This window comes from Podarcis erhardii (genome assembly GCF_964252035.2).
Source record: "Podarcis erhardii genome assembly, chromosome: 4".
In the NCBI taxonomy this organism is placed as follows: Eukaryota; Metazoa; Chordata; class Lepidosauria; order Squamata; family Lacertidae; genus Podarcis; species Podarcis erhardii.
Window position 1 is genome coordinate 15,633,612 of NC_138508.1, and position 26,835 is coordinate 15,660,446.

At 44.5% G+C, this 26,835-nt stretch overlaps 1 protein-coding gene across 5 annotated transcripts in view; it reads right to left on the reverse strand.

Moving 5' to 3' along the window:
* GRM5 (glutamate metabotropic receptor 5) overlaps window positions 1-26,835 on the reverse strand; it is a 262,268-nt gene that overhangs the window by 125,421 nt on the left and 110,012 nt on the right. For all 5 annotated transcript variants that reach the window (XM_081860116.1, XM_081860117.1, XM_081860115.1 and 2 more), the window contains exon 3: window positions 15,575-15,824. In XM_081860116.1, coding sequence (XP_081716242.1) covers window positions 15,575-15,824 — 250 coding nt within the window. The remainder of the gene's footprint in view (window positions 1-15,574; window positions 15,825-26,835) is intronic.

Consider the following 26,835-nt stretch of genomic DNA (forward strand, 5'->3'; position numbering starts at 1 on the left):
CCACAGGTTATTTTATTTTATTTTATCTTATTTCAACTCTGCCTCGGTTATCTGCTGAGTTTTATTCTGCACAGTGATTTTAATAGTGATAGGTGGTGTGAAAACATTCAAAGGTCTAGCCTTTCTTTTTAAATTATAGTAATTTTTTTCCAAACTGGCATCTATGTATAAATATTCACACACACAAATTGCATGCAAATGGGTCCTCCTTTTCGGTGATTTCTAAGAGGCCACCCAAAGGGCAGATGACTGACAAGACGCATTTCCTCCTCCACCTCCTGGAATGCCCTCCCATGTTATACACAAATGTCCTTTTTTTTTGCTTAATGTGCTGTTCACTGTATAATGTCCCAATGGCCTTTGGAATGAACAATACAGATTCTCTCTCTCAAAATATGCTTAGAGGTATGTGGCACTATCCAATTGCCTAAGGGGAGAAATGAGCAGAAAAGGTGACCATGGGAATCTTCCTTAAACTGTCATGGACTGGCTAGACAAAGAAGGGTTATGGGAGGCAGCAACTGGGGAGCCCCCAAGGGAAACTCCAAAGGAGGAAGGCTCAGAGCCAGGGAATTGCTGGTGGGATGCTGAGGACCAGTCCGAGGGGGAAGATTGGGGGAAGGGACTGGATACTGAAGGGGCAACAGGGTTTAGTGAGCAGGGAGAGCCTGTGATAGGAAGCAGTTCAGACTTTGAGGCTGGAGCAGAGGAGGAGGGTCAAGAGGCTGCTGAAGAATCCAGGGAGTCTTCCTCTCCTGCTGTGACAATCTCCCCTCTCCGCTGGTCTCTAAGAACATGCAGAATAATGAGGAGGGCAAAACAGAGGCCAGAGGTGTGCAGACACTGCTTGGGAAACATCTAGGAGAGGAGGAGCATTAGCATGGTTGCAAGGCAGGGACCTTCAGTCCTGGCAACTGTTCCACAGAGGCAAGACCAACTGGGAAGTTCTGCTGAGTCATATGCTATTTCCTTGAATAAAGAGTTAACTTCACTAGAAGATCAAACCTATCCATTCTGAAGGAAATCAGCCCTGAGTGCTCACTGGAAGGACAGATCCTTAAGCTAAGGCTCCAATACTTTGGCCACCTCATGAGAAGAGAAGACTCCCTGGAAAAGACCCTGATGTTGGGAAAGATGGAGGGCACAAGGAGAAGGGGACGACAGAGGATGAGATGGTTGGACAGTGTTCTCGAAGCTACCAGCATGAGTTTGACCAAACTGTGGGAGGCAGTGGAAGACAGGAGTGCCTGGCGTGCTCTGGGGTCATGAAGAGTCGGACACAACTAAATGACTAAGCAACAACAACAATGGAGCCCTGCATCTTTCGTGCTGACCTGCATCTGACTCCAGTCCTGACAGCTACCATGTCGGACTGTCAGTTCATCTAGCTCATGCTGCCTGCACTGGCTGGAAGTATCTCTCTATGGTTTCAGGCAGGAGTCCTTCCTGACACAGCCTGAAGATAACATGGATTGAACCTCGGAACTTCTGTATGTGGAGCCGGCAGTTTGCCACTGAATTATGTCATTGGGTATCCGTCTTTGCTCCCCCACTGAAATGTAAACAATGGAAGGGGGGGGATGGGTCTCATCCCGCTACGATTTACACAGAGTAAACACACTGAAATTAATGGACCTGTGTTCATCATGGTCATTAATTTCAGTTGGTCTACTCTGAGGAAACATGAGTTGACTACAACCCATAATTATACTGCTGCAGGTTTTGCCAAGAAAAGGAGATCCAACAGCCCGCTCCACTATCAAAGCCCGTAATTTGTTTTCAGTGTGATTTCCAAGCACTTAAGCTGATATATTTGCAACTAAACAGTGTCATCCTATTTCTCTTTATTATTATTTTTTAATGCTTTCAGGGAACTGTCTAACATTTTAAAGGGAAACCTATTTCCTCATTGTGCTTGAGCCCAGCTAAAAGAAGCTTTGTTCCTCGGATTTCTTTGGCTAAGAGACACGGTGCGTAGGAGTATGATTTGAAATTTCAGCCTCTGCAAGGCATTCAGTCGCAAAACATGTGACTCACTAGAGCTCCTTCTCAACCCCTGCAAAAAATAAAATGCAGTCCTCCCACCCACTTCAGAGTAGAAACTCAATTTGGAGGCTTTGTGGGGCAGCCTAAGGCAAAGATTCAAGGGTAAGCGGTATTCAGAGTCTGCAGCAGGACTGGGGGACCTGTATCCCTTCAGATGTTGCTGGACTACAGTGTCCATCACCTCTCACCATTGGCCATGCTGGCTGTGACTGATGGGAGTTGGAGTCCCGCAACATCCACAGGCCCGGAGATTCACCACGCAGGGATTTCACTTTCTCTGTGCATGGCATGCGATCTGAGCCATGGAAATAGCCAAAGTACAATATTTCACCAGCTTAAGGACTTCACATCCGCAGGATGCATTGAGGGTCGCTACCTTAGATTGGCTTAAGTAAGCATCACTTAATGGAGGAAAATCTATCAACCACTGTTGGCAGCTAAATGGAGCCTTTGAATTCCAGGGTATAATTAGGGATGGGACTCACTCCTCAAAATATCTGTTTGTTTAATAATTGCGGATTTTGTAGCTCAAGTTTGGATCATGCCAGTTCACATTTCATAGTACAGTCATACCTTTGTTGTTGAACACCATGGTACTCATCTGTTTCGGCTCCTGAACTATCAAAACCTGGAAGTGAGTGTTCTGGTTTTAGAATGTTTTTTTGGAAGCCGAACGTCCAATTGGGCTTCCATGGCTTCCGATTGGCTGCAGGAGCTTCCTGCAGCCAATCAGAAGCCGCACTTTGGTTTCTGAACATTTTGGAAGTCAAATGGGCTTCCGGAACAGATTCTGTTCGACTTCCAAGATCCGACTGTATTAGCATGGATTCAGTCCAGCTGCAACAATATCATAACCAGGGCTTTTTTTCCAGCCAGAACTTGCTGGAACTCAGTTCCAGCACCTCTCAGGTGGGCGCCATTGCCATTATAAGAGAACAAGGGAGGCATTCATGGTGAGTTCCGGCACCTCTTTTTCTAAAAAAATAGCTCTGATCATAATTGATCTCAGCTCTCCTGTGCCAAACCTGTATACTCAGAGGTAAGGTCCACTGACTGCAAGGCCGCTTACTCTTGGAGAAGTGGCATATTTGTTAAACAAACAGGCACAATTGCTGTAACAACAGAGTTATTCAGAGACTTTCTCAATCAGCCAGGTAAGGGAGTGGCGGGGGAAGGTGAGTTGTTGTTTTTTAAAGTGAAGATTTTCTTTACTTTTGCGAAACAACAAAGCATGTTCCCTGTCAGAGAACCGTCATGGGAATTGCCAGGCAATTTTTTTTAACTGATTGCCCTTTGAAATTAATGGACCTAAGTAAGTCATTTCCATTAATTTCAGTGGGTCTGCTCTTATTATTATTATCATCGTTATTACTGTCAATATAAGTTTCTAAGTTTACAAGTATAAAAAACAATTACACGCACGTTAAAATATTGACATATATAATTACTAAAACACAATAAAACAATCTCTTAAAAGCATTAAACGTAAAAAATTAAGGCATGCAATAAAACAATGCCATTAAAACTAAACAGCAATTAAAAGATGAAACTCAATTTGGAAAATGAAAGGAACCCCTTTGTATACTCTAGGACGAATATTGGATACAACACATAGTATACCGGTAATCTCAATTTTCCATGTTTATAGTTTCCACCTCTGTGAATACATCTTTCAGTTCACCTTTTCAGTGATTCTAGTGCCTTTTCCAATTAAAAGAATAAAAGATGAAAAGGATGTTGGTTTGGCTCTTATTCTTGGGAAAAGTATCCCCCTGCCCTCTGCACATAAACCATACTTCCTGAAAATCGCCTCCTGCTGCCAAGATTTACAGGTCTTTCTCAAGACCCTTGCGAACGGATCTCTGTTTCAAGGTTTTTGGTATTTTCTCCACGTTATCAGTCACTTTCAGCTTTAACCTCCAGAGACGCAACAGCTTCCCAGCAAACGATCCCTCAGTCATGCTGAGGGAGGAACAGGTCTGCTATTTGCAACTTCATGTCATTTTAATCCACTTGTAGGGGAATTTATCACATCATCTAGCTCACAGATCAGAATTTGGCCTGGCTTTCGTACAGCCTCCTTTCACAGCACAGTGGAATGGCTAGAGTGCCAGATGATGGAGACCTGAGTTCAAATCCCCACTTGGCTGTGAAGCTCACGGTGTGAGCCTGTGCCAGGCACAATCTCATAGCCTAGCCTACTTCACAAGGTTTTTGTGCGGGTAAAATGGAAGATTTCACTTCACTTCCATACATCGTGAAAGCTGGACCATAAAGAAGGCTGATCACTGAAAAATTGATGCTTTTGAATTATGGTGCTGGAGGAGACTCTTGAGAGTCCCATGGACTGCAAGAAGATCAAACCTATCCATTCTGAAGGAAATCAGCCCTGAGTGCTCACTGGAAGGACAGATCCTGAAGCTGAGGCTCCAATACTTTGGCCACATAATAAAAAGAGAAGACTCCCTGGAAAAGACCCTGATGTTGGGAAAGATGGAGGGCACAAGGAGAAGGGGACGACAGAGGATGAGATGGTTGGATAGTGTTCTCGAAGCTACCAACATGAGTTTGACCAAACTGTGGGAGGAAGTGGAAGACAGGAGTGCCTGGCGTGCTCTGGTCCATGGGGTCACGAAGAATCGGAAACGACTAAACAACAACAACAGAATAGAAGATGCCAAGGAACACAATCTGCTGACCTTCTTGGATGTTTCTCATGTTTCTAAGTTAGTCCTGCCATGTTCAGCGGGGTTTGCACATTAGTAGTATCATAGAATTTTAGAGTTGGAAGTGTTGAGGTTTGTGATAACACTGCAGCTTTGAAGTGGACAATGAGCTGGTTGGCAAGAAGCCAAGTTAAACAAGGGTACTTGAGAAAGTCTGCTTGGAGACAGGGAAGCATAGCAACAAGCGGTGATTGGTTAAAAGCTTTCCTTTATAAGCAGCATGTCACAGCAAGGCTGTTGTTGGAGTTCAGAGAGGTTGGTGTGTGGAGCTTGATTCAAGTCTGTATATAAGTAACTTGTACAAAGCTGCGCTATGTTGTTGTTGTTTAGTCGTTTAGTTGTGTCCGACTCTTCATGACCCCATGGACCAGAGCACGCCAGGCACTCCTGTCTTCCACTGCCTCCCACAGTTTGGTCAAACTCATGCTGGTAGCTTCGAGAACACTGTCCAACCATCTCATCCTCTGTCATCCCCTTCTCCTTGTGCCCTCCATCTTTCCCAACATCAGGGTCTTTTCCAGGAAGTCTTCTCTTCTCATGAGGTGACCAAAGTATTGGAGCCTCAGCTTCATGATCTGTCCTTCCAGTGAGCACTCAGGGCTGATTTCCTTCAGAATGGAGAGGTTTGATCTTCTTGCAGTCCATGGGACTCTCGAGAGTCTCCTCCAGCACCATAATTCAAAAGCATCAATTCTTCGGCAATCAGCCTTCTTTATGGTCCAGCTTTCACTTCCATACATCACTACTGGGAAAACCATAGCTTTTACTATATGGACCTTTGAAGCTGCACTATACTCTGTATACAATAAAAGTAAATACAAATCACGTTACTGTTCAGCAATTTATGTTCCTGAGTTGTTGACTTGGACTACACGGACTACGCAGCCAGGCAGCAGAGATTTTTGGTTGAGATCCATCAACAGGAAGGGACCCCAAGGGTCCTCTAGTCCAGCCCCCCGCAATGCAGGAATCTCATCTAACGCATCCATGACAGATGGCCATCCAACCTCTTCTTGAAAACCTCCAAGGAAGGAGAGCCCACAACCTCCCGAGGGAGACTGTTCCACTGCTGAACAGCTCTCACTCTCAGAAAGTTCTTCCTGATGTTCAGCCGGAATCTCCTTTCTTGCAACTCGAGTCATATCCTCCAGAGCAGGGGAAAAAACAAGTGCTTAGGATTGTGGCTTCAATTTCTATTATGCTACAACAAAAGTTGGGTTTGTTTAAAATATTTTATATCACCTTGCAGAAAGATTTCCCAAGGTGTTCCCAAGAAATTCTCTTAACCCTCCTCCAAAATATTAAAGCAATAAATTCAACAGCCTCTCCCCATCAGGACAAACATTTGTTAAACCAACATCACAGCTGACATCAAAGGCCAAGAAAGGCCGTGGAAAACAAATGAGTTTTCAGCAGGCACTGAAGGCCTTGCCATATTTCAGTAGTGAGTCCATTCCATTCCACTACAATTCCTTTAACATAGGTGTTATATGTGTATAATATGTAGGATGCTCTGCTCAGCAGCCTAGTTGATGCGTTGGCCAAAGGAGGTAAATGGTACTCCTAGCTCCTGTAGCCACTTCGAATTATAGAATTGGGGGGTTGGGAGGGATCCTCAAGGGTCATCTAGTCCAGCCCCCTGCAATGCTGGAATCCTTCCCACAGCCGTCCCTGGGTGGGCTCGAACCACCAACCTTCTGGTTAACAGCCAGACGCACTGGCCCATTGCACCACAATTTCTTATGGACAGTGCCAATCCTGAATGTATCGGAGCCAGTGTGATGTAGTGGTTAAGAGCGGTAGTCTCGTAACCTGGTGAACCGGGTTCGATTCCCTGTTCTTCCACATGCAGCTGCTGGGTGACCTTGGGCCAGTCACACTTCTCTGGAGTCTCTCAGCCCCACTCACCTCACAGAGTGTTTGTTGTGGGGGAGGAAGGGAAAGGAGAATGTTAGCCGCTTTGAGACTCCGTCAGGTAGTGATAAAGCAGGATATCAAATCCAAACTCTTCTCCTCTTCTTCTTGTGACCATTATGCTCATTTGCCTTCAGTAGCAGTAAAGCTCTGCTGGATGAAATACAATTGTCTCTGGTCTATTTTTGGGGAATCCTGCAATGTGTTTAAGTTTTTACTCTGCTAACCATACATTGGAGTTCTGCTCTGGATCAATATTGAAAAGATTTCCATGGCACCTTCAGGGAAAGTGCCATTCCCCAGTTGGCTGAATTCGCCAGCTCAGGACCCTGCCTCAGGCCACAGAGTTTGGATTTGATATCCCGCCTTTCACTCCCCTTCAGGAGTCTCAAAGTGGCTAACATTCTCCTTTCCCTTCCTCCCCCACAACAAACACTCTGTGAGGTGAGTGGGGCTGAGAGACTTCAGAGAAGTGTGACTGCCCAAGGTCACCCAGCAGCTGCATGTGGAGGAGCGGAGATGCGAACCCGGTTCCCCAGATTACGAGAGTACCACTCTTAACCACTACACCACACAGCTGATTCGTGGTCATCTAGCCCATCACTGCAGCCAGGCACTGAACCAGTACTTGCACAGTCACATGCAATTCAGATGGGAAGAAAGAAAATATGGGTATCAATAGTGAATTGATGACACTACTCCCAGTCCCCTGATGGCTCCCAACAGCTTCATATATGTGTTAAATAGCTTTGTGAGCAAAATGATACCCTATAGCACTCAATAACTTCCATGTCAGATTGCTGATATATATGTAGTTGCCCAATGATGGGGCCAGGTGAAACTGTCAGTTTTGGTTTCTTTCCATCACTTGTTTTTCCACAATTTTAACTTCAGTTTTCCACATTTCCACACCTGTTGGCAATTATTATCATTTTAAGGAAGTCTTCATGAAAATTCATCAGGAATTTAATACCTTTTATTCTAAAATACACATCTTTTGCCTGAATTTGCCTAATACACACATTTTTTTTTTGCAATGCAATTTTCCCTAATATAAAGCATTTTTGCACATCATTCTCACTTATTTGTGCATTTTTATGCAATTCCATGCATTTTGTACACATTGCTTGGCTGGAGAGCTGAATAGGAAAATTCAGAGAAGGGCAGATTTCCAAAGACGGCTGGGGTTTTTTAGTTACACAGAATTGCATATGTTAGTGAAAATCACACACACACACACACACAAATGCTTAGGGGAACAAACTGGTAAAAATGTGCATATTAGGCAAAGTTCTATACAAAAATGGGTGTATTAGGAGAAATATGCACAAAATCTAAGTGGTTAGCTCCGTTGGTTAGTACGCACTGTTGATAACAACAAAGTTGCAGGTTCGATTCCCAGATGGGACATCTGCATATTCCTTTGCAGGGGGTTGGAATAGATGTTCCTCAGGGTCCCTTCAAACTCTATGAAGATGGTCAACTGTAATGAATTGACGTATTAGTTACTGCTGATTTATTGTTAATGTCGAATCTTAAATAAAATTTATTTTCAAAAAACCTTACAAAACTCTATGATTCTATAATCCTATGAAAATGCTTGTGAATCTTCAGGAGGGATTGTTTCTTTAAAAAGTGCAGAAACATGGTGCGCTGAATTCAAGATTGTGGGGAAAATGAGATGTTGAGAGCAACCAATTTTGACAAATTTGCCCATCTCTCAAGAGCGGAAAAACCCTGAAAGTGATGGCGCCTTGCCACATATACAACTTTTCTCAATGTTATTGCAGAAATAGGTAAGGACCTTACAGAGGAGGGGCTGTAACATGATGTGAAACAGAGTGAAGGTTGCGATGACACAGAAGTTTTATTTCACTTCCAACTTGCTGGACCCATTTAGGGCTATTTCCATCTAACGTTCCAATGATCTGCTCTTAAAAATAGAGATGGCAATTCCCATTGGAAACGGGAGCTAATAGAACTCCCTCTTTGCAGTGGACAGTATGGTGAGAACAAAGTTTGGTCTGTGATGTGGGAGCAATGCTATTTAAAGACCTTCAAAGAGAAGGGCACAATCCTGTGTGCACTCTCTTTCTCTCCAGAAGGAAGGATGGGTAGGTCCCTCTATGGCGCAGTGTACCTGTACATGATACTTCCTCACATGGAAGTCCTGTAGGACATTCGGCTTCCCCAAAAATGTTTGAAAACCAGAGCAGGCACTTCTAGGTTTCGATCGGGAGTCAAAATGTTTGAGAACTAAGCTGTTTGAAAACCAAGGTACGACTGTATCAGTAACTATGCATACTGTATTTTTCTGTGTATAAGATGCCCCCATGTATAAGACGCTCCCTATCTTTGGGGACTTTTGCTGAGCTTTTTTTAGGGGGAATTGCCAAAAATTGCTCACCTGCAAATGCAACCAATCCTCTGTCCCCTCTCCACCAAAAGCCACAAATCGCCCGCCAAATTACCGCAATGACAGCCAATCAACACCTGACCTTGATGCAGCAACCAATAACACACCCAATAGTCACTGACAATCTCTGGCTTGCGGTAGCAACCAATCACACGCTCCCCCTATGCACTATATGTGTATAAGACTACCCCCCGCTTTTAACATTATTTTTTAGTAAAAAAAACACCCTGGTCTTATACCTGGAAAAGTACAGTATTTTGTTTGCTGTCTCTCGTTGCTTCAGTTTTCTGCACACCGCTTAGAGATATTTTAAATATATTAAGAGGTATAGAAATCAAATAATCAATCAATCAATCAGTTCATCCATCCCCCCTTCTTGAGTGCTTTTTTCCTGGCTGGAATGTGTCCTTGAACTGGGACCATGCCTCCTGCAAGCCTGGATGGAGAAACATGTCTTTAGAAAGGGTGCATGACTTGCATGTAGCCTTCTCTACCAAGGCAACAGCCATATCTGTTGCTCCACCCACTGCTTGCCTCTGGCCACGCCCACCACTAGTACCTGGCCCTCAGGAGGACATCTATAAGGGCAAGTGACCCTTGAGCTGAAAAGTCCCCCCCTCCTCTTTCAGAGTTTTATCCTGCTTTTAGTTAGCATCTGAGCTTGTATCACTCTCTGCTTGGATTGGTCTGCTTTCAAAAGCTTGCTTTGCATTTGAATGGCACGCTCTTCCATATGGCTCCCTTGGCAGGGAACAAACATCTCCAGAACTTGAGGTGCAAACAGGAATTCCATATAAAGGCATAAGGATTTCTATCTTCTTCTTGGCACAGTAAAAGCCAAGAATGAAATGAAGTAAGAAACATCTCAGTGACTAATAAGTTCTGGATTCCAGGATGGTGTAATTTGCCCAGCTAACGAGGAATCAAATTCATTTAGTTTGAACTCAATTAGTAACCTCCTGATTTCTCCAGCAATATGTTCATAAGGCAGCTAATTTTTTTTCTTTTTGGGAACACACTCTACTTCCTAGAGCCACATCGAATGTTAACTTCCTCTTTGGCAATCGGAAGAACGTGCTGGGTGACCAACACAGTTGTCTTCAGTTGGCTTATTATATTGTTAAAAATTGGTAAGGTTAAAGTTTCAGATGTCTTTTAATAAATGCTTTTAGTAAATAATCAAAACCATAAACTAGGTAAAACTCCTGCTAAAAGCACAACATACCATCAAACAAAATGTTACAATATGTTATTTAGCTTTTTATTTTTATTTTTATTTTTTAAAAGCTCTATTTCAATTGTTCATTGCTGCAATGTTTTAATCTCTTAGTCTCTGTTTCAAAGGGTTGATTGAATAAATGTCTCATTTGCTGTGTCTTAATTTGCTGTATTGCAATGTGATTCTTAATTTGTTTTTACTTCACATGTCACTCAGAGGACTCCAGCAAGTGGACAGCTGATAAATTAGATTTTGTAAATATATAAGCATAGCCTTCAACATTTCACAGATGGGAGAACAAGAATCCTCTTGGAGAACTCGCTATTCTCAAGCCTAGTTTCATTGCCTATGTCCCCCTTCTTTAAACATTGGGGAAGGTTCTGCCTGTCTCCTGTTTTCACTTGGTTTGGAAAACAACAACTCCTTCTTCACCATTTAAAAAGCCAATGAGGTGTTTAATGCAATGTGTTATCAGCTTATTTTGAAGCCACGCCACACTCTGAAATAACAACTTGTGCACTTAATGTCCATGGGCAGGCATTTATGTTTATGTGCACTAGAAACAAGGGATAGACAAGCATAGGATGGTATTCAGCACTGTTTTTGTTGTTGTTTAGTCGTTTAGTCGTGTCCGACTCTTTGTGACCCCATGGACCAGAGCATGCCAGGCACTCCTGCCTTCCACTGCCTTCCACAAACTTGCCTTCGGTCAAACTCATGCTGGTAGCTTCGAGAACACTGTCCAACCATCACGTCCTCTGTCATCCCCTTCTCCTTGTGTCCTCCATCTTTCCCAACATCAGGGCCTTTTCCAGGGAGTCTTCTCTTCTCATAAGGTGGCCAAAGTATTGGAGCTGCAGGATCTGTCCTTCCAGTGAGCACTCAGGACTGATTTCCTTCAGAATGGATAGGTTTGATCTTCTTGCAGTCCATGGGACTCTCAAGAGTCTCCTCCAGCACGATAAATCAAAAGCATCAATTCTTCGGCGATCAGCCTTCTAGTCCTACTTAATTTTCTGCTCTTAATTTTCACATGCAACTCTACAGATGGGATTCACATGATGCTGTTTTATTGGAGCCTTCCCCCAACCTAGTGATGACCTCCAGCTGTTTTGGACAACAACTCCCATCAGCTCTAGCCAGCATGGGAGTTGTCGTCCAAAACAGCTGGAAGGTTGGGAAAAGTCTATTTTATTGTATTCTTCATTTAGAACCCTTTGATTGTGAGCCTCTTTGGGAAGATCTTTGGTTTTGAGTAATGTAATACAAATTGCATCATCATCATCATCATCATCATTATTGGCCATAGCTCAGTAATAGAACATCTGCCAAGTTCAATTCCCAGCATCTTGAGGTAGATCTGGGGAAAACCCTTCTGGAAACCCTGGAGATCAGTGCCAGATTATCAAATAGTCAGAGTACGATCTGGCCTATGGGCCCCACCCCTTTTATGGGCCCCACGACAATGGATCGAAATAATATTGATTCAGACTTGAAAGAATTTGATTTTGGAAGAGAAACCCCCATTAACTCAGAAACCGACATCATTGTGAAGGGGTCCCCAAGATTTTGACTGCCTAGGGGCCTCCACATGGTTTAATCCAGCCCTGCTAGAGATCTGCTGCCTGCCAATATAGGCAATATGGAACTGGATGGACCATTGGGCCTGACTCAGTATAAGGCAGCTTCTTATGCCCATATGCACATAGGAAGGGCCAGAGCTCAGTGGTAGAGCATCTGCTTTGCATGCAGAAGGTCCCAGGTTCAATCCCAGGCATCTCCTAGTAAGACTGGGGATGTCCCATGTCTGACACCCTGGAGAGCTGCTGCCGGTGCAGTTCAGACAATACTGATCTCAATAGCATCTTCCTATGTCTCTATATTTCTAAGGTGAAGGAGGAGTAGAAGAGGGGATGAAAGGAAGCATATCAGCGACCCTTTGAAATAGACAGTGGGATGGCCTCTTCCCTATGGGTCCTATATCTCCTGTGAGTCTCTTGGTATTGATTAATTTCTTGGTGGCGCACTAGTGACTCTCTCAGAGCCCTGAAAATGATCGCTGTGTGAAAACATCTATTCATTTATTCTTCAAGATTCACATCCCGCTCTTTGACGAGTGCTCCCCCAACACAGCTCTTGGCATTCATAAAATGCAATTCCATTACAAAGCCACCTAACTCAAGGAATTAAAATCGTAAAAGAAATGGGCCTGGGAGAAGAGGCAGAGGAGGCTGGGAATAAAGAGGAACAGGAAGAAAAACCGAATCAGCACACACACTTTCCAACTGTCCCTATGTATCATGGACCATCCCTATAGTACTTTCCATTACAAGTCTCTGGAAAACCATCAACCCCATTTTGTCCCTCTTTTTGGTCCTTGGGGAGATGCCTTCTTAACAGGTTGATAGCGTGAGTTGCTAGGAGCCACAGAGACAGGAAATTTAGAGCTGGAAGGGGCACAGAGGTCATCACACTCCTTCCTTGGTGGAGAAACTAAAATACAGGATACAAGCACAGCCCACCTGACAGGTGACTGTTCAGCTTAAGTATTTCCAGCAATGGAGTGTCCACCTCCTCCCTAGGCAATCTGTTCCACTGTCTTCCTTCTAGGAAGTAAGGAAGGGCTGTGGCTTAGTGCTAGAACATTTGCTTTGAAGATCCCAAATTCAACTCCTGGCATCTCCAGGTAGGAAAAGGAGAGTCTCCTGTCTGAGACCCCAGACAGCCACTGAGCTAGATAGACCAATAGTCTGACTCAATATAAGTCTGTTTCCTAGGCTCCTAGTTGATACCAAGACATCATCTCTTAAGACTGTTGTGGAAGTCCCTTTTCTCTCTTTTGAATTTGGTTTTGGGAGGTAATGCAACAACTACTGTACAAATAAAACACAAAATGCTTTGTTCGCCCCTGGCAAACACTCCTTGCAAGTATGCAGATTTTTACCGAATTAGGATTTGGTTGTGGATATCCATTTCAGTTTCTTTTTTCTTCCCCAGCAAGGGAAAACCAACAGTAACTATCCAGTCAAAGTTTTATTGCTCCAATATAAACAAACAGCAGCGTTCCATTACATGACCCCTTACTGATCTGCACTTCCTGTTCATTGATGGGGAGTAAGAGGCTTGAATCATCTGTCCTGCCTGAAGCAGTGGTCATAAACAGGCTGGATCTGCTCCCAGCTTCTGTATTCAGTCTAGCACTATATTACAACTCCTGAAAAACAGCTGATCCCATGTGCGGCTGTCAAGTGGGGCTGGAAAACAGCCCAGCTCTATTTCCCAAGCGCTATGAAGCTAGGAGAGACTCGGTTGTCTATCAAAAGACTCAAGTATGTATATATTGAATATTGCATCCCTGTTTATTCCTGCCCCATCTTCTCCTCCAGTTGTCTCCTCTGTATAAAACTTTAGATTGTGAGCAACAGACCTGTAATTGGCCAACTCTTCAGTCATGCAAAGAAATCCTTGCCAGTACCTCCTGCTACAGAATCCCATCTTAAAGATATAAAACCAGAGGAATGGAGATGCCATAATGTGGTGCTTGTGTGCTGGGCACCCACAGTTTGCGCCACTGTATTAGGCCTCTGCCAACCTGTCTAGGGGGTATTCCATGCAACACCCAACATGTAGCCAGGGAGCCATAGAGCACCATGGGAGGTGATTCCCAGAGCCAACCATCTGTTGGTTCTGTCTTATTAACCCTTTTCATCACCACAGTCTCTCACAGACTACCATATCACTTAAGGCAGCGAAGCAGTTTTACCCTTCCAATTTTGGGGGCAGCCTAAGCCCAATCTACAAGGAGTGCACAATTACATCACAATGGGCATTCAAACAGAATCTATATCCACAATTTAATTTGTGTGGGGAAGTGCCTTCCTACCTCCATCCACTATCTTGACGATTTTACCTTTTACAACAGGGGTCAGCAAACTTTTTCAGCAGAGGGCCACTCCACTGTACCTCAGACCTTGTGGGGGGCCAGACTATATTTTGTTTTTTGGGGGGGAATGAACAAATTGCTATGCCCCAGAAATAACCCAGAGATGCATTTTAAATAAAAGGACACTCTACTCATGTAGAAACACACTGATTCCTGGACCGTCCACGGGCTGGATTGAGAAGGCGATTGGGCCGCATCCAGCCCACGGGCCTTAGTTTGCCTACCCATGTTTTACAACATCTTATGAAAAGCTAGCAACAATAACTTTGGACTTACTCATTTATATGACTTAGATTGTTAAGACCCAACACCCTCAAAGATAGCCAATGCAGATAAATGGATTGTTCTTCATATAGCAAGACAGATATATTGGGGTTATTCAGTTATATCATATACAATTTATAGGGGCACTAAGATCTGTCCTCTGCAAACACACACACTCTCTCTCTCTCTCTTAAACTGAACAAGATAGAACTTTTGTTTTACATGCTATTGTTAATCTCTCCTTTTGGTAAGGGAAAACAGAAAAGAAACTCTTCTGTCAAGTACTCCTTCCAAGTCAATGAAGGATCTGCTCTGTTAATTTCTCAGACAATGTGTGGTCAATACAAGTTTATTTTCCATCTGGATTATAATAACCAGCCAGCTCTGATTTATGCATAGGTTTGATCTCAAAAGACATAACCAAGTCTAGTTAAGAAGCTCATTGTGTTTCTGTTAAATGTTATTTTAAAAACAAACAAACAGAAAAGACAACAGTTCCTAGTTCAGCTCAAGTCATTCACAAATAGTCGGATTTTTAACCCCACCTGCATCAAATGACATATTCAACTAATTCAATGGGAACCAGATGAGGATCACAATGCAGGCAAGACCACCTTCATTGGATTCAATTGAAGGAGTTTGCATCTGCTTTCAACATTTCCAGAAATATGAGCTATCCAACGCTTGCACAGATTTACATGCGCAATTGGTGAAAGGCCTTTTTAAAAGGTGCCCTATTAACTCACATGCTTGTATAACGCAAAATGGTCAGCACCATCTCAGAAGAGGCATTCCTCTTTCTCACACAGGAAGTGATGCTTCTTCTAAGATTATCCTTGGTGCAAATGTCTGTGCAATATCCAAATCCCCAAAGTTTGCTTTTAAATTCTGTACTATTTCACAGATTTGCACGTTGGATTTCACCGACTGAACTTTACGCAACTCATTTCTTTCATCCGAGGGCCACCCTCATTTGAATAGCGCAGACTAAAAATGCGTTTTGCACTCCCATGAAAAAGTCAGCAATTATCTGCAGATTTACTCACCTGCCCAGCAACAGGAATTCTCCCGTGAGGCCCAAGCGCCTCATAGCCATCAGCAGCCCTCGTACTGTCATGCCCTCACAAAAGCACACCACAACTCTCGCCTTGGGCAAATGGCTTCTCAGCTTCTCCAATAGCCTATCAAAGCTCTGCTCGCCGGCGTTGCTGTAGATCTTGTAGGAATGGGCGATGCAGACCCCTTCCTTGCCCGACATGTCTTTGAAAGCTTCCATTCCACTTTCGCCATAGTTTCCTGAGAGAGAAGGAGAAGAAGAAAACGCACACAAAGACATTAGCAATAAAGTTCCCAAGGGGTGATAATCTAAGCAGCGCCATCATTTTATGCAACTGCAAATTGTCAGGATCAGGCATTAAGTGTGGGGGCACGTACCCTTTGGAACTCCTTGCCACTGCCTATCTGATAAGTGCATTCTCTGTTCTTTCTGTCACCTGCTAAAGGTGTTCCTCTTCCAAGAAACCTGCTAAATGGAGTTTTTTTTAAAAAAATCCTCATTAGCGTCTGTATTGGATTTGATTTTATATATGTGCAAATGTGGTTTAAAACTGTGTTCTTGTTTTTTAAAAAATATTTTTATATGTGCAGTTGTTTTAACAGTCTATATAGAATTGTTTTTTATATATTTTTATTATATTGCAAATTGCTTCGGGGTACTTTGCAGAAAGTAATTCATAAATTCATAAGAAGGGTGTTATACAGCTAAGTTTTACTCAGACTCACTGAAATCAATGAGCATGAGTAAGTCATTTGCAATGGGTACGCTCTGAGAAAAACCTAGTTGCATACCACCTAATGATATTAGCAGTAGTAGCAGTACTGATTCAGTGTGCAAGACCTGGGGACTTAAAACTGGATGAATCAGATTCCAGCCTTTCCTTTGCTGTAGATACATTTCAGAGATATTCAGGCAAAACGTCTGGTTTCAGCCTCATTTTCCTTCTTAAAAACAACAACAGCAACAACCACCCCTCTCACAAAGCTGTTCTGAAAACAAAAAAAAAGGGCAATTGTGATTTTATAGCATTTCTGTTCATTTTGCAATTGCATAAGCTCCTGTGAGCTGGAACACGTACCATTATCCCAATGGGTAAAGTGCTTACATGTGTTCTCTCTGGGTCTCGCCGTTCATTTCCATACATATGGCTCTATTTGCATATAGCATTACCATGCTATGGACTAGAGGCCAGGCAGGGTGCATCTCTGGTATCCTAATGTTGCGTGCCCAGATGGAGCCCCCCCCCCCGACCCCAGGCGACACCTGGGTGGAATAATGACTCATGACAACGTGTTATGGGATTAAAATTGGCCACAACTTTATTAACCTTTCAGATGTAGGAAGATCATGGCTTAAGCATTGGGCACATACCATACATCCCTGCATATTTTACATGAACTAAACCATTCCATAATCCATGGTTACACCCATCAAAACTTATTAACACTGTTGAATTTATCTTAATGCTACCTGAGTTTTTAAATGAACACAATTTTTATCCATATATTCAGTAAACATTTTCCAGTCTTCTTTAAATGCGCATTCTTCTTGTTCTCTTATTCTATATGCTAGCTGTGCGTATTCCATCAGTTTAAGGTGCCATTCTTCTTTGGTTGGGACCTCACTCATTTTCCATTGCCTTCAGATGTCTTCTAAAGACTGCAAAGTTACTTATCTCCTTGGCTCAGGGGTCGCATAACTCCATACCCTCCAACATTTCGCCGATGAAAATAAGGGACGTGGGTGGCGCTGTGGGTTAAACCACAGAGCCTAGGACTTGCTGATCAGAAGGTCAGCGGTTCCAATCCCCGCAACGGGGTGAGCTCCCGTTGCTTGGTCCCTGCTCCTGCCAACCTAGCAATTCGAAAGCACGTCAAAGTGCAAGTAGATAAATAGGTACCACTCCAGCGGGAAGGTAAATGGTGTTTCCGTGTGCTGCTCTGGTTCGCCAGAAGCGGCTTAGTCATGCTGGCCACATGACCTGGAAGCTGTACGCCAGCTCCCTCGGCCAATAAAGCGAGATGAGCACAGCAACCCCAGAGTCGGCCACAACTGGACCTAATGGTCAGGGGTCCCTTTACCTTTACCTAAGGAAAAGCGGGAGATTCTAGGATCACATCAGAAGCTGGGATGGCTTCTGTCAATCTGGGGCTGTCCCTGGAAAATAGGGATCCTTGGAGGGTTTGGGATGGGAGCTGTGGCCCAACCACATATGGAGGGCCTCATTTTCTCCATCCTTCCATGACACTAAGCACCTATGGCCCAAAGCAGGGGAATGTGCTGTTGAATGGTTGGCCTCTGAAGTGTTGAGCTCAGTAGCCATTTCCCATATTTCTTGGCCGCTTGAATCTTTGGGCATCAGATGAAACACAGCTGCTGCCTCCGATGTGTGAAACAGCTTGAAGCAGAGTTGCTTTCGCAGGCAGATCGGTAAGCTGCCTCACCTAAGACGAGGGGGAAGCGCTTTGGAAAGGATGAGTGCTCCTAGCGAGGTGTTATGAATTTCGGCATTGAAGGAAAAAAGAAAACAGGGGGTGGGACTAGCCCTCTCTCTTGCAGTGTAATTCCAGCCCTGAGAAAAAAGGAACCAAATTCGTTCAGTTGGGAATGGTATAGCTGCACATTGCAGTTTGTGTGTTTGTGCTGGAGGGGTTGCAGAGGGAAAAAAAAACACGCCACAGCATTGCAATCAAGACATCTCCGTTCCCAAATACTTGTCGTATATAAGCTATGCCTAATTAACTTTTCATCTGAAGAATCCCAGCGGTGGAGGAGAATTTCTGAGAGAACATGTATATTTAATTGCAATTATGTGGGAGAGAATAATAGGGAAGGGGGAATCATTGTGGAAAAATGGACTTTCATGTGTGTTGCGGATGTTTTCCCAAACAATGGGACACTATTTTCAAAAGTTTCTTGCAGCGGAGGCTGGTCCATTCTGGCAAACTGTGTATTTCCCCACCAACATCAGTCTGCCCTCAGCCAAGCCTCAGATGCCTCAGTGGCGGACCTTGGGGTCTCAAATTTCAGTGGCGCCCGGTACAGTGTCGAAATTTGGCACCCCACCTCTCTTGCTCCCTTCTAAATAATCATAGAATCATAGAATTGTAGAGTTGGAAGGGACCCTGAGGATAATCTAGTCCAGGGGTAGGCAATCTAAGGCCCGGAGGCTGGATGCAGCCCAATTGCCTTCTCAATCCAGCCCGTGGATGGTCTGGGAATCAGTGTGTTTTTACATGAGTAGAAGGTGTCCTTTTATTTTAAATGTATCTCTGGGTGATTTGTGGGGCCTGCCTGGTGTTTTTTTACATGAGTAGAATGTGTGCTTTTATTTAAAATGCATCTCTGGGTTATTTGTGGGGCATAGGAATTCGTTCATCACCCCCCCCCCAAAAAAAATAATAATACATATATATAGTCCAGCGCACCACATGGTCTGAGGGACGGTGGACCAGCCCACAGCTGAAAAAGGTTGCTGGCCCCTGATCTAGTCCAACCCCCTGCAATGCAAAAATGCAGTTGTCCCATATGGGGATTGAACCTGCAACCTTGGCATTATCAGCACCATCGTCTATCCAACTGAGCTATAGTTGTGGCATCCCTAAATCAGCCTCTAAACTGCCCTAAATCAGCCTCTGCCTGTCTGCCTTCTTATGCTACCTGTCAGTTCCCTCTGCAGTTCCATTGTTGCCTTTGTAGAACTCGTTACAGATAGGTAGCCGTGTTGGTCTGCCCTAGTCAAAACAAAATAAAATAAAATAATATAATAATTTTTTTATTTTTTTATTTTATTTTTTTATTTTGTTTTGTAGAACTCGACAGACAGGAGGATTGGGATACAGCTAGAATTTGTTGTCTCTGCCTCTCATTGGGTCCGGCCAATCTTTTAGGTGACATTGCCCTGCTGTTGGTCTTTCTGCCTCCTGCCCTACCAGTTCCAATGGGCACCGGCTACTGCCAAAGTCACTTAAATAATGCAGACCAGAGAGTCCAGAAGGAAAATAAATTCCCAACACTTTATGGAGGAAACTGGACAAAATGAGTGCATAACTAGAGGGAGAAAGGAACAGGGAGGTTTTGTTTTTTCTTACTTCGGGCCTTGTACATAGCAGGTAAACAGCCAAACAAACAGACAGAGGAAAAATTCACTCAGTGGATGGAACACATAGGCACAGAAGATCCTCCAGCTTGAGTTACGTTTGCCAAATTGCATGCAAGCCCAGGGGCTTTTTGGAATTCCAAACAGGGAGAATGGAGGTCAGTAATATATAGGGTGAGAGGGGTAGGAAAGAAAGAGATCTGCACCCATTTATCTGAAGGCAGTAGCACTACTGTGCTATTCTGTTGTGAAATTTTCTTTTCGTAAGTGGCCTTGAGTGTTATTTCAGGAGGAAGTTGGGGGCAGATATCCAAAACAAATAAGCAAGCAAGCAAATAAACTGTAACCCACCCACCCACCTAAACCCCTTCAATTTGTTCATGTCACGAAGCACTGCAGAGCAAGTCAACACCGATAGCGAAAGAAGTGCAATAGGACCTGAAGGAATGGTGATGGCGGGAAAGTGATTTTCTGCCGGTATACATTTTTTCTCCATCTGCTGAAATGGGGGGAAAGGAACCAGCAAATGCAATGACATTTAGACAGGTTTCTCTTTTGCATATCGCTCGTTTCAACAAGAAGCAACTGCCTTTTCACCTACTGAAAAAGCTCTTCCAAATCTGTTAGCCTAACATGAACTGGATCAGCTCTAAAAACTTAAGAAGATTTATGGAGAGAGAGAGAGAGAGAAAGAGAGAGAGGAAGAGAGAAAGAACAGATTGTGTGCTTCCCCACCCCCTCTCTCCCCGTGATGAAATTTAATACAATCTGGCATATTACAAAGTGCCCAGAATTCCCATTTTAACAGATTCTGCACCCGTCACCTTTTGTAGTTTCCAGCAGCTACTCCCCAGTGGGGATGAGGGGAGGGAATGAAGTGATCAAAACGATACTGTGCTCCATTACTTTATCCAAATGGTTAAAATGTGCAATTCCAGCCAGAAGATGTTGGTAGTTTTGAGTGGTTCAGTTTAGAGAACAGGATTAAATGGTTTCTGCTTGGGAGACTTCAAGCAGCTCCCCAGAGGCTTGTTCAGCACTGAAATTCAGTATTCAATTTACTAGACTCGTGGGTCAGTAGCCTTGAGAATGGGCAACTGGAGCAGCAATTCCTCGTTCCCACTTGGACCATTCATTGGATAAAAATATGGGACAGTAGATAACTCAGAATGAACCCTAATGTTGTGTTCTGTTAGGGAAGAACCAAGTGTCTCCTAGTTGACCTTTTCCAGTGTTCCCATTTCATCAGAAACAGCTGCTGCTCCGTCATTCGTGTCCCTAGCCTAGAGGTTGCAAAAGTGGCACTTGCAAAGGTGTTTCCAGGAACCGGCAAAATTCTGTCCCAGACAGTCAGCTTGAAATAAGTATTGCAGTCTTTGTGGTGTGTGGTGCAAGAATTTCTCTGGTTTGCCAATGTGTCCACTGGTTGAAAAAGTTAGGCCTCCCCTGCCTTAGCCCCATCCATGCTATAACTGAAAACACTGTGGTGCCACTTTAAACAGCCATGGCTTCCCCCAAGGAATTATGGGAGCTGTAGTTTGCTAAAGGTGCTGAGAGTTGTTAGGAGACGCGTTTTCCCCTTGCAGAGCTGCACTAGGAAGAGGTTGTGTTGTGTGGTGTTTTTTTTTTTTAAAAAAACCCTTCTTTCCTCCACCTCACCCCCAACTGCATGTTTAATAATGTTTCAAACCTTGTTTAAGCATGCTGTTGGGAGGACAGAGAATCAGGACAGCCTCTCTCCACTCTTCTGTGGGGGCTGTGCAAGGCCCCCAGTCCAATTCAGGGCCTGGATTGGGGCAGGCCTGGGTTAGATCAGGGTAGGGGGTGGGAGACATTACAGCCTTACTGTTATGTACTGAACTTCTCACCCTGGGCCAGCAGGGGGATACTGTAGATAGTTATGCAAATGAAGGATCAAAAGTGACGTTCAGTGATTGCATAGTTTTAGAAAGTTGTTACAGTAACGTTGTACTGGAGCTCTATATAAGCAGGCCCTTCAGTTGAGTTCTGTCCTGGCCTGTGAATAAACAAGAGCTGTTTTGAAGAATCGCTGTGTCATCTGATATGTTCACCCACAACTTAACACTTACATCGATCACATAGTTTTCATCATATGCTGAAGCTGCACAACTATATTCAGGCCTTTGAAAATATGAATTTCTGTATCCTTCTGAATTGTTTAAACTTATTTTTGTGGAGTTAACACTCTGCTTGGGCTGAGGCACACCCCGGCCCCGGCATGCAACAGTGTGCCAAGGAGCCTGGCGCCCACACTCCCTGAACTTCTGCCTCTTGGCTAGCAAACAGGGTTTTCCCCCTGACCTTTTGTCCCCTCACAAATTTGGTTACTAGACATAACACTTGGCTGGAGCATGACCGGGGACGCAGATGTAATCAAGTATCAGAAAACACGTGTTTTCGCTAATGCTGGAAATGTGCTTAGATGGAAATACGTTAAGTTCAGGGTGGTTTCACTACTGTTTCCAATTGTTGACTTCTGCTAATAAAAAGAGTCTCTGTGGAACTAGCCGGCAGCTTGCTTGGAGCATGCTTGCCAGTGTGCTTCTGCACAGCTCACCTGCATCCAACCTCCTGTCGTCTCCATTATTCCTACAGATTTTAATACTGTCTTTTTATACCGTTGCAACTTACACTGGGGCCTTGTGGCAAAGAGCAAGTAAGAAATTCAAAATTACCATCAACAACAAGACTATCACTGTCGTCATCCTTGCAGTGCACAATGCACAGCAGCTGTTGAGGAAATGTTGAAATGCGGATAGCATCTTGTAAGGATCTTTGTGTTTTTCTCTTAGGTCTTCAATCCAAACAGAACACAGAGCTTTCTCCCCACATTATAAGACAAGGCACAAGGCAGCGAGAAACCACAAACTAGGCTCAGTTCGACTGCATCTTAGGTTTTGCCTATTCTTCCTGCACATGGGTTGACTGAACCTAAGCCAGGCTAAAGCAAACCCCAGAGATTAGGTTTTGACATCAAAGCAAGCCACCAAAACCACCTTCTTAAAAAACAAGTTGCCTTATACTGAGTCAGACCACTGGTGCATGTAGCTGAATATTGTCTAATAATACTACTGCTACTAATCATTCATTATTTATACCCTGCCCATCTGGCTGGGTTTCCCCAGCCATGCTGGGCGTCTCCCAGCAGAATATTAATAATAATAAAAAAAGAGATAAAACAAATCATTCAAAACTTCCCTAAACAGGGCTGCCTTCAGATGTCTTCTAAAAGTCAGGTAGTTTATTTCCTTGACATCTGATGGGAGGGCATTCCACAGGGAGGGCGCCACTACCGAGAAGACCCTCTACTTGGTTCCCTGTAACCTCACTTCTCACAGTGGGGGAACCACCAGAAGGCCCTTGGAGCTGGACCTCAGTGTCCGGGCTGAACAATGGGGGTGGAGATGCTCCTTCAGGTATGCTGGGCCGAGGCAATGGCCCTCCAGGGTTTCAGGTAGGGAGCCTTTGCCAGACCTACCTGTTGATGCTGGGGATTGAACCTGGACCTTCTATATGTAAGCAAACAATCTAGCACTGATCTATGGCCATTTTCCAAAGAAAGATCTGCTACTGGTAGCAATGTGTGTATCAACTAAAAGAGAATCTTGATGCCTTCTTAGGTATGGTTACATCAAGGCTGAGTTTTTACAGGTTTTGACTAATGCATATGAAGCTGCCAAATGCCATTGGTTCATCTAGCTCATTATCACCTACACTGACTTGTCAGCAGATCCCTGTGGTTTTAAAGAGGGGTTGCTCCCAGCCCAACCTTGGGATGCCAGGAATTGAAACTGTGACCTTCTGCATGCAAAGCAGACTGTCTACCGCTGAGCTCCAGCCCTTCTCACCCAAGTGAGCCAAACACAACAACTTTTGTTTCCATCGGGTTACATGAGGCTAACTAGATCATAAAGAAAGCCGGCAGAATGAAATAGTAAGCCCTGCATCTCTTATACTCAGAAGCTTCTTGGTGGGAGATGACACAAATTGTTTTCATATTTCACTTTGTGTGTGCGTGCGCGATCCGTGAATTAATAATGTAGCCATTGTGAGCCAAAACCCAGTCCTTAAAAGACTATAACATGGATATAAAAATGGAGGAACAAAACAAGAGAAGTGTTAACTGGAGCTGAAGAGGTAGACATTCTATCACTTATTTGATCAATGCTAATCCTACTGGACATTGAGGATTTTGTCCCCCTTCTGAGCTTGGGAAATGAATTTTGTTTTTATAGACGAGAAACAGCAGAACACACAACTCCTAGGTAAGCTGAATAAAGGAACCTTTCCAGGGTATCAGCACAGCATGGCTAAAATTTGCAACCTTTCCCATCGCTTCATTAACATTCATTGGCCCAACGGGAGCAGATATAACACAATGCCTCAGACTGGCATTCTGAGCAAGCATTTCAAGCTCACATTGGTTTAGGCTAGTTTCCCATTAGGCATGATCAGACTGGGGACAGGCTGTGCTGGACCCGGGAGTAACCCAAGAACCACAGTTCAGGTCCAGGTCCAGAATCCTAAGGTTCCACTAGGAGTCAGCCCGACAGGGTCAAAGCAGGAAACCAGGCAAGGACAGGGGCAGGATCTGGCATACAGCAATGTTGCTCCCGCAAAATGGGGCAGGGTCCGACAGCCTTTTATCTTTGTCGGGATAGCGGCCGGTCCTGATCCCCGAGTGACTCACCTCCCTGTTTCGCCCAAAGGCGAGCACTCCTCCTGCGAGTACTCAGGTCTCTCCTTCTCTCAGACCTGAGTCTCTGCAGCTCGGGAGATGTCGGTGGGTTACTAGACCCAGTTGCCGCCTCACCCTCCCCTGACCAAACCAGTAGTGGGGCAGCTGTAAGTGATGGCTCAGCTGAAGGCAATGAGGGAATCCCCGCATCTGGAGCCAGGGCAGGCTCAGGCCCCTGACTCGGCCCAGCTGGTGTTTGTTGCAGGGGAACCTGTGCAGACTCGGACTCTTCAGGATCAGGCCCCAGACTTGGTTCAGATGATCCGGTGCAGACTGAGACTCCTCTGGTTCTGAATCTGAGCCTGAGTCCCAGGCCATCACACAGGCTGACTCATCCCTCATTGTGAACCAGAGATTGGGAATCTGTAGTTCTCCAGATGTTGCTGTACTACAACTTCCATCATCCTCGATCATCCTTGGTCCATCTAGTCCAACAACCTGTTCTCACATTCGCCAACCAGATGCCCATGAGAAACTCACAATCAGGACGGGAGCACAAGTGCAATTCTCCCCTCCTGTGGTTTCCAGCAGCTGATACGGAGAAGCATTGCTGTCTCCATTCCTATTGCAAACCATCCTGCCTGGTATTTTGCCATTGTTGCCAAACCCACGGTAAATTAGAAACTTCCCTTGCATGCGAACAGGTGTGCCAACTTGAATAAAATGGGGGGGGCAGGTGGGCCCCACCCTGCATAATTGATCACATGATGTGGTGCACACACATGATTTGAATGGCAATATCCATAAGCTTGGGGGCAGCCCCCTGGAATATTTTATGGGGGGGCTGAAAACCCCTCAGCCCCTAGAAGTTGGCTCCTATGCATGTGAAGGCAGGCTCTGGGAGATTGAGCGGATGAGACCAATAGTGGATCCAAAGGTCAAGACGGATTCTGCACTTGTTGTAGAGGGAAGTGAGGGGCAGATGGGGCTTGTCTGTCAGGAGTGCATGCAGGAGCCAGGCCCTGTGACCAGAAGGGCTTTGCAGGACTGGGGCCTTCCTAAGTTTGTTCTGGAGAGGCAAGATGTGGCCACACATCTGAGGCCGATTGGTAACCTGGTGGCAAGAGCCGGGAAGGGATATAAGGTCAGCATTTCCCTTTGCCTCTTTGCCAGAGCAACACGTTTCCTGCCTTGCTGCATTTGGCTTCTTGCTTCCTGATCCTCAGACCTCAGCTTCTCGACTCCTTGCTTCTTGAGCCTTAGACCCTTGACTTCATGACTCCCTGCTTCCTGACCCTTGGACCCCTGACTTCTGGACTCTCATTCCTGCTACTACCCCACCATCTTGCCCCTGGTCCCGATGTCCTTAGCCGGGACTTCGATCGCCCGTAGACCGGACCGTGACATTGTCAAACCAGAGAAGTGGCCCACCTAGGAGAAGAAAAACTCTGATCTGAAACCTCTGCTGCCTTGCAGGATACATTCAGGGTAAATGTGACTCATTGAAACAGCTACTTATACCTCAGTATTTGATTGACCCTCATCAATGACAAGGGCCTTCTCAAGCTTGAACTGAGGCCTCTTTCATGTCTCAAGACAATGTCCCCCAGTCTATTTTGTTTACCAGCAGGGGCAGGGAACTATGGCCCAGTACAAAACTCACTTATAAAAACGGTGAAGGATTTTGAAGTTCTGGAGCAGTGACAGATCTTGGCACCTCAAATTTCAGCCAACATTCACCACTCTCTTCTAAAATCAGCATTAGTGTCTGAAAATGTCCAAAAACGTTCTAATGAGATTGAGGGTTGACCTGGACGATGGCAAGATCCCCCCCAACTCATTGATTCTATAGTTGTAAAGTTGTGTTGGGGGATAGAAGAGCTACCTAAGTACTCAAACCTGACAAAATGGTTTGGCTTTGTTATGTAAGGAAATAGGAATGGATCATGCCAAAGACCCATCTAATCCAGCACTACATTCACAACCAAATGCCCACAGGGAGCCCACAAGCAAAATCTGACCTCAGTGGAAAGGTAATCACGACACCGACCAACCCTGTATACCACCCATGAGAATATCACCGAAATGAGCTCTGATAATTTACAAGTGCCTTTTCTTTTCTTGTTAATTAATGGAGGAGGGTTGGGGAAAACACTGGGTAAATTTTCAGCATATCGCCAGTTGCAACACCCTTACTCAGATAGTCACCGCACCTCAAGCCATCCTTAAAGCCAGGCAGACCTGCTCAATTATTCACAGCGAGGAAAGCTGGTGCCAAATTGAATAATGTTGGATAGCCATTTTGCAAATTAGCTACTTGGTGGCAGAAATGTGATTATTTACAGCTCTTTTCATTATTCGAAAAATACCCCCAAACCTTCTCGACTCCATGTTTTCCAAAGGCATATCAGATCGCAGCCTCTCCTCTTAATTGTCTGGAGAAAATGCAAGT